The sequence below is a fragment of the Mchenga conophoros genome, linkage group LG12 (assembly GCF_057382185.1).
Source record: "Mchenga conophoros isolate Kocher_MC1m ecotype Shallow Benthic linkage group LG12, M_conophoros_male_GT1.1, whole genome shotgun sequence".
Classification (NCBI taxonomy): Eukaryota; Metazoa; Chordata; class Actinopteri; order Cichliformes; family Cichlidae; genus Mchenga; species Mchenga conophoros.
This window is the reverse complement of record NC_140537.1, coordinates 28,576,267-28,584,834: the sequence shown is the minus strand read 5'-3', so window position 1 is coordinate 28,584,834 and position 8,568 is coordinate 28,576,267. Positions and strand designations below refer to the sequence as shown.

Genomic DNA, 8,568 nt, shown 5'->3' with positions numbered 1-8,568 from the left:
GGGACGCCCAGACATCTACTTACGCCAGTGCTCTCTTATATAACAAAGAACAATTATTTTGGTGTAAATAGAAGGAAACCCCGCACGCTGAGAAGAATTTCAATTTGCTTGTGCTTCATGTCTACTCACTGAAGTTTATATGTTTGTCTTTTTTCTGCCCGTTTTCTTATGCTTTGTCTGATGACAGCTTAAAAAACGGAGCAATTTGTTTCTTAAAACATATGTTTAATACATGTATATACTTTACATTGTGTATTGCACAATATCAATATTGTGTAGTACACCATGTAAATTCATTTGTATATTCACAACGTAGTTTTTGGAACATTCAGTAACAGGAAATGCAGATAAAATCCCCTGGGTAAAGGTATATGTAGTTTTACTGATATGTATGAATATACATTTTTAGCAAATCCTTTTTAAGTTTAGAAATTGTTTATAGCTCAAGTTTTAGCCAGTCCAAATGAATAAAATATCTCATGACAATGATGTGAAGTGATGGCCATCAAAATAGACTAAGCCTATAAAAGGTATGGTTTAATTTGATCTGATTGATGTCCAGTCTTTTATTCTTTAAAGTAAACGCTTGCATTGAAGCTATGATAGATTTAGACATATGTCTAATAAATAATCCACCAGAGTCAGATAAAATTATAAGGAAAAAAAACTTTTATTGATTCACTCTTCATATCTGTACAAATACCATCAAACTTTGTATGTACATATGACATTTACATAAAAAATACAAAACTATATATTCATAACAGAATTTTGTATTTCTCTTGTGATGTTTGAAAACAAAAAAATGCATTCTGAGGAGAAAAAAAAACAAATAAAAAGAAACAAAGTGAAGAAGTCAGATATAGTGTAGAGTATTGCAGTATGTTAGTCCTAGTGTAGCTCTGTGAGAGCAGTACGGAGTACATTGGCAAGAAGACAGCTCACAAATGTTAATGGCACATTGTTTCCAAAGTAATCAAGTATTGCCCAAACTTACCTCTAATGTAGTGAGACAAAATAAAAGCTATATTTAATTATGTCTACAGTCTCCATGTGGAAACAAACCTAAAGGGCTAAAACTGAAGGAAACTTAAAACTAAGAAAAGAAAAAACTAAATGGCTCTTTTTTTCTTTTCTATTCCATCACTGCTGTGTTGCACCATTTACAGTGCTCTTTTGCAAAACCATTGAGAGAATCCCTTTGGTCAGTAATTATAGTTGTAAACAAACCAGACACACTTCTGTACATAAAATGATTGATATATTTCCCAATAAATAAACACACAGCCTAAACATGCATTTATGTATGTGTGACATAAACATCTGTGATAGAGATTTGACAGAAACAAGCAGATTTTTTACAGCTCAGGGAATGCAATTTACAGCTTGAAGAGGACTTATACTTACACGGTACCATGAAAAATAAATAACACTGCTTTTCTTTGGACAAATATATTTCTTCATGATAAAAAAAGAAAGTAAAAGGGAAAACAACAAAAAAGGGAAATGAGTGGTAACACAATATATCATGGTAGGTGATAGCCTGACAATGTAAATGTATAATTTATAAAACACAAAAAGTATAAATAAACATCTAGCAGACTGAACTATATGTATACTTCCTTTTTCTTTAAAAAATAAATAAGCATACACATAATGTACAGTATGGACATGATTCCTTGCCCTAGGACTGTTCCCCTAGTGATGTGAGCCTATCCATCCAGTATAGAAGATAAATGGACATAGGCCATGTAGTCTGAGTCCTCATCTTCCTCATCCTCCTCCTGGTCTTCTGTAATGGCTATATGGGAGAATATATGGTAGCTGTTGTATGAATATGGACCACAACAGCGCAGAATATCACTGTCAAAAAAATAAATCTCACAATTAAGCCACTGGCACACAGCCTCCTTTCTGTTTCTTTCTTTTGTGTATATGATTATGTTTGTGTGAGGAACAGTCTGTGTGACTTGGCAGCAGTAGTTGCTGTGGCATCCCCAATTAATTATACAATGTCCATTTACATAATCGAGCAAGTCAGGGCTGCAACATGAGAAAAAGGAGCGACAATGGAAAGGATCGGCAAGTTGGAGGTTAGGGGAAGGTCACGAGGTGGGTTAAGGGGAGGATGGGAAGCGGGTTTAGGGGCACTGGGGATGATGGTTCCAGTGGCTCAGGTCTCTTTTGAGCAGATTCCTGAAAGCAGACACACATAACACAGAAAAGTGCTTTTGTGTTCTTGGACTCGCTATAGTTTCTTTTCTCTGATTACTAATATTTTCGCTTCTGGCTCAAACGAACAGGGAGGGAGGACTCTGTGTCACAGCCTGACCTTAGCAAGCAGGTCAGAGATCGTTAGCACAGTTCTGAGGTATATTCTTTTTCTTTTTACACAAGAGATTTACATTGGACACATAAAAAAGCACACAAGCAAGCACAAGGGTAACGATACATGAAAACACAGGTAGTCCCTCATTAATCCAAAAGGAGTTTTGATACACGATACAGTCACTGGAAGCGGTATGAATGCGTTAGCTAATGAACGTTTTTCTGATGATGGGATGGGAAGTAAGGGAGCGTGGATCAACAAGCTTATGCTCAATCTGCACACTGTAAATTATGACTTTTAGCCCATGAGGTGATCATAAAGTTGGTCCCTTGGACTTCATTGCAAACCTTAATCACATTATATTAAGCCAGTTAGGAAAAACAAACAAACAACCTTCTAAATAGAAATTTGGAATGTCAATTTGAAACTACCTCAAAGCTGTTGTTAAATTTAGTATTTTGTCTGGAGATTTGTGGGTTAATAAATAGCTCACACTGGTCTATGACAGGCAGTTCACATGAATCTTAGTGTACAAATCCATCATTGTTATCAATGGTACCAATGTTACAATCACCTTATGCACGTCATACGTCTGTTTAAACACATTCTTTTTTTAACTGACGTGTTGGCAGTGTGGTTTATGTCACAAGCGTCAGTGCATTTTGAATAAATTGATTATAGCCAAAAATAATAATAATAATAAAAAAAATAGACCATTTCCAGGGAATTAACAATGTGACCATGGAATTTACAAGCTGTAAAGATTTGGACATTAAACCATTAATGACTGAAAAAATACTGCATGGGATTTAAGGCAACCTGCTCCCGCAGGTCACTAGCATGACCATAGACACACCTATTTTCTCAGAAAGTATAGATCCACTGCAAACAGTTTGCTGATATAAGTTTTTCGCGCATCTTTCTGTTAGCAGGATTTGCAGAATTGGGAAAACGTGAAAAAAAAAACGAAAATTAAACAAAAAAACAACACGAGAACAAAAGCCAGCAACGAGGACAATGTCATGCAAGTTCTTCCATTCCCCAAGTCTTTTCTGCTTGCTTAAGCTGTGGTTGGTGATGTGGCCGGGGTGGGAGCTCAGGGAAAATCAGGGTAGGTGGAAGGTGGGGGGCAATTTCACAGGAGGTTTTTGTTGGGAAAGCAACATAGAATATTGTCTTTTGCTCAGAGAAGGAGGGGAGGATTTTGTTTCTTTCTTTTCTTTTTATATTTTGCTTTTGTAATTTACTTACAGTTGCAAGATCCTAAGTGTTTGACTTCAAGCAGCACCCCCATTGAGCAAGCAGCTTGCTTCATGGCACATTCACTGGGATATGTGGTGTTGTCGCTGGCACACACCGCCTCATCTGTCCTACTCTCCGGACAGGACTCATCGCACAATGAGCAACGGCCTCGGCCCATCCGAGCATCCCACAGACACTTCTTCCCCGTGCTGCACTGGATATCCTCACATGACTTGGCCTCTGGGAGAAGAAAGAAGGAAATAAGGAGAGAGGAAATCTTTGATTAGATGGATTATCATGAATGTTTTTCAAGCAGGATCAAATGACTACCTAGTTTTTTAGAGAATTAGAGAGAATAAAAACTAAATCCTACTTTACGGGATAAGGCCTCGTGGTGTGGAACAGAAAGCTTTGTTTTTAATTAGCCTTTTAAAGACTACAAGACTGAAATTGACTACTATCTGTGTAAGAATCAATCTGACTCAAAACTTGAAGCATGTCTTCATGGCCCCCAGCACTCCCCTGTTTTCCTCCATCTCCCTCCCCCTCTCATTCCCTCTTTCCCAAATGGGAAAGTGCTGCCAACATCAGGAAATAATAAGATGTCTATCATTTCTTGAGCAAACACAAGCAACTACCAAACACACATTCTCTCTAAGACCCCCTCCTCACTGGAATGTTGGCAAAAATGAGCAGTGAATTACTGCTGCACCTCTCTCTCTCTCTCTCTCTCTCTCTCTCTCTCTCTCTCTCTCTCTCTCTCTCTCTCTCTCAGGGAGTAAAGTCTCACGCTTTCATGCGTGTAGCTGCAGACTTACTGATGCATTTTCCCTCATATGCCACTCCAATAGACCTGCCGAGGAGACAGGTAGCTCTTCTCAGGTGACACGCGCTGGCATAGATGATCCCATCGTTTCCACAGAGGTATTGCTCAGGCGACGTCGCCTCGGGGCAAATCCGATTACACGTCACACAATACGCGTTGTTGGTCTGGTCTACGACGCATGTGGAGCTGCCGGGGCACAAGACGTCACGGCACGTTTCTGGCGAAACAAAGACATTGGGAGAGTTGTGTGAAAATGACACGAAATGCAAGAAATACAAGAAAGCGACGGATTCTTTCTAGCTCGCTCAGCTTTCAGAAATGTGGTGACAGTTACATTTACTTACTCTTGCATTTGCCCTGGTACTGTACGTCCAGATCGGGATGACCTTTGCATTTAGCTTTTAGCAGTGCGCATTCGTCTTTGTAGGTCTTTCCATCAGAGCCGCAGACAGGTCCTTTCCAGGTGATGTTGGAGCAGTCTGGTGCGCACACGCAGCGCGGCTTGCTTCTTCGGTTCAACTTGCACCTCTTTCCGGGCCCACAGTCAACATTGTCGCAGGTTTCTAAAACAAAAGCTCTGTGTTATGTGATGCTAATGAGGATTTCTTTTTCCCCTGGTGTGTATTCTGGCGCGTAAAGTAATGGGACAATTACGCAAACCAGAGCACCAGTTTAATTCATTAACCAAAATGAGTGATTACATGTAATGTGAGAAAACGAAGGAAAATGAGTGCACCTCCACCTTTGCAAGGTATGCAATTGGGAGCTCCGCCATTGAAGATCATCCACCTAAAGAGCGTGCTGTTGGGGACGTCCTCCTCGGTCCAGGACGTCCCCAGTCTTCCACTCCGACAGCACTCCTCCCTGCTCATCCCGGGCATGTAGAGCACCTGGCACCTCCCGTTTTTCCCCTGCTGCAACCAACAGTTCCCAGCTGTAGACAAAAAAAAAAAAAACCAAAAAAGCTCGAATGCCGCATGTTGGACGTCTAAAAACCCGCTGACCCAGACTCAATATACACACGCAGCCGTATTATCCGAGACGCTCCCTCCCTCCCTTTTCGCCCTCCCGACAGTATTTTGTCTGATTTTTTTTTTTTTTTTTTTTTTTTTTTTGCGAGACTGTTAACACTTGCCTATCCCAACTGTGACTGACAGCCCTTACAATGCAGCCATAACCAAAAAAGTAAGAAGAATCTTCGGAGGGGGGTTGTCTTTTATTCCCAGTGTCTGCTTGCTATCACTGGACAGAAACGGGAGCGTCTAGACAGCGTTAAATAGCAGCCAATCTTTCTCCTTTAGAAAACCACGGTTTTTAGGTAACAAGGCTACACACACCACCGTCTCCAACGCCTCACTCACTACGTTATCCCAGACAGCAAGCAGACAATGACTTACTTATTTAAAAAAAGCAATGTAAAGTTTATTTCAGAGATATTAAAATGTGATACATAACAGTTTTTCCAGTTACATGCCAAAAATATTACTTCCCACAGACAGTAACAGCATGTTTAAACCGACAAAGACACAAACACATTTTTTTAAATCTTCATGAGATGGTGTGTTTCTTATGCTGAATTGAAATATGTCCCCCGAAACCATGAATGATGGGTGCAAAAGCCTGCATAGGTATAAAACTGCAACTGTGTTTGCATACAATGCAGAAAGGCTACTAGCGGGAAATGTATAAATAACACGCTCACAGTGGATATTCTGAAGTTTGTTGGAGGATTGACAACAACATCGCGGAATGCTAAACGCTCACACAGTTGCAAAAATATGTTCAGGTATTGTGAAAGACTGTCACCAACACGGCGTGGCGGCTGTAGTTCGCGCGCATGGTGACGACTGCAAAACTTGCCATATAATCTCACTTTGAAGTGTCCCACAGGGCACCTGTTTTCTATACGCTTTACGCAATCACTGCCTGATGTAGAGAGACTTTTATCAAGAAACTTTGAAAAGTTTTTCGGTGGCAGCAAGTGGAAGACACCCCGCGAGTTCTGTGACTGACAGCAGTGCACGTTTTAAAAAAGAAAAAAGAAAAAAAGCGAAAGAGAATAAAAGGAAATTGATAAGGAGAGCTTACCTTGAACTTTTTGATGTTCCATGAGGTGACAAAGCCATAAGAACAAGAGAAAAATGCCCGGGTGAAGGTGGTGTTTCAGCATCCCAAACATGATGGAGAGGCAAAGTGAACCACGTATTTGACACAGGCAGCGCAAAAGTAATCTGCTTAAGGTGGCAGTGTTGAATAAGTGTCAGTCTGAGAATGCAGCCTCTCTTTAAATCTATAAGGGGTCTCGGGTTGACTGTCTCTGGTGGGCGGTCTCCTCTTCTATGGGGGTGGGGAAAATTTTTTTTTTCCTTACCAAAGTTCTTTCAATCCCAATCAGGTGACATCGTTACTAGCAACTTTCTCTTTGCCGCAATAATTAAAGGATATGAAAATACTTGAAAGAAAACACCATACTTGGAGCTCAGGCACTCTGCAGAGAAAGAAAGCGCAAGATGGAAAAAAGTATGAGCTGATATAAAAATGTTGTTGTTGTTTTGAAATCAACACTGTTCCCGAAGTTTAATTTTAACCCTGTGATACTTTCATCACATCATTTATTCACTTTCACGTGATTCCTCGTGGAAAAAGAGCACTCATGGGCTTTGCATCTTCTATACACATGGCGTGGACATGTGCTCTTTAATAATAATAATAATAATAATAATAATAATAATAATAATAATAATAATAATAATAATGATGATGATGATGATGATGATGATGACGATGACGATGGTGATGTGCAGACAGGCCCACTACCAGCATGCCTTTCCAGGCATACCATCAGTCCTTCAAATTAAGGTTACTATTTGGTGGTTACTGATATATATATATTTTTTCCACCAACTGCAGACAAAAGAGCAGATCTTTTTGATGTGAGTTGCCTTTTGGAACACATCCGAGCCCAGACAATAATAGAATTCGTAGTAGTCCGCAGCCGCACTGCTAATGTTAGAACAGACAGTTGTTTGGGTTTCTCTCCCGGGTCAAGCTTTTAAATATAATCAAACCTGTTTCCGAAGAGCCTTCAGACAGAGAAGCAGGGTGTTGCGTTTCACTGAATGAAACACACACACACACACACACACACACACACACACACACACTGCTCTCCGCTCACAGACGCTGAACTCCTTCAGAAGTCCTTGCGCGACCTCTTCAGCGGAATTCTGGTTACAGCTCTTCAAATCAAAGTGTCTGCTGTGCGAACCAGACACCAGGAAATTAATTAACTGACGGTCAGGTAGAAGACACTGTGATCTCTTTGTCTGTATCCAGTTAAATACCACTCACTGTACAGTTTATCTCCATGATACTAATATCTGGTATCAAATCTATATTTATGTAAGATTTTAATATAGACCAGGATGTGTGTGTGTGTGTGTGTGTGTGTGTGTGTGTGTGTGGGGGGGGGGGGGGGGGGGGGGTTCTCTTAAAAAAAGACGTCAACCGTTACTTATGTGATCACTCCTATTACAGACAGATCATTACTGTTATAAGCAATGAACAATATTAATGTTATTACATTTTTTTAGGATTAGAAACAATAAAAAATACGCTCAAAAGGGGGTTTCCACGATAGCACACACAGGACTCACAAAAACGAATGAACATCATATAAGAAGACAACATGCTTTTTCTGACTGCTTGATTTTCAGTGCAAAACAAGTTTTTAACACAAACCCCCCATAAAAGACCTTGCAATCGTCTTCATTTCCTTCAGTCAACAATCATGATACAGCAAATATGAGACCAGAACAAATATTTTGACAATTTTCTGCAATCCTTATCAGCTATTTGATCCTCTGATGGCAAATATTTGTATATTTTTAATCTTATTTTAACCCCTCTGCAGAAAATTGTTATCAAAATGATTTATAGCTTATGTTGACTGTTATCAGAGTAATCACCGGAGCTTTATGCACTTTTGCATATTTGGATAAAGACTGAACATTTCAGCCAAGCTTTTCTGAAACATATTTAAGTAATGAAAACTACTGCAGGTCCCTATAATCAAATATGTATAATCTGTTTAAAGGACACTTTTCTGAATCATGCATAAATGCCACAGATGATTTATGATTTTATCAAGAGACTAAAGTATCTGGTAATA

The 8,568-nt window shown here is 39.6% G+C and overlaps 1 protein-coding gene across 3 annotated transcripts; it reads right to left on the bottom strand.

Moving 5' to 3' along the window:
- Positions 1-651: 651 nt before the first annotated feature.
- Positions 652-6,679, bottom strand: fsta (follistatin a). Of its 3 annotated transcripts, none has more exons than XM_085295059.1 (6): positions 6,486-6,679; positions 5,134-5,331; positions 4,742-4,960; positions 4,390-4,614; positions 3,581-3,811; positions 652-2,196 (listed from the first exon to the last, which is right to left on the bottom strand). In XM_085295059.1, coding segments are annotated over exons 1-6 (966 nt in total). In that variant the 5' UTR covers positions 6,577-6,679; the 3' UTR covers positions 652-2,194. The 3 variants fall into 3 exon arrangements, with proteins under 3 accessions (XP_085151185.1, XP_085151183.1, XP_085151184.1); XM_085295057.1 differs by having other exon boundaries at positions 652-1,801; XM_085295058.1 differs by having other exon boundaries at positions 652-1,801; positions 5,140-5,331.
- Between the last annotated feature and the right edge of the window lie 1,889 nt (positions 6,680-8,568).

Coding starts and splice junctions, on each gene's coding strand:
- fsta (XM_085295057.1), bottom strand. CDS start 6,576: ATGTTTGGGATGCTGAAACACCACCTTCACCCGGGCATTTTTCTCTTG. Junction 5,332..6,485: donor GGAACATCAAAAAGTTCAAG/GTAAGCTCTCCT, acceptor TTTTGTCTACAG/CTGGGAACTGTTGGTTGCAG. Junction 4,615..4,741: donor GTACCAGGGCAAATGCAAGA/GTAAGTAAATGT, acceptor TTGTTTCGCCAG/AAACGTGCCGTGACGTCTTG.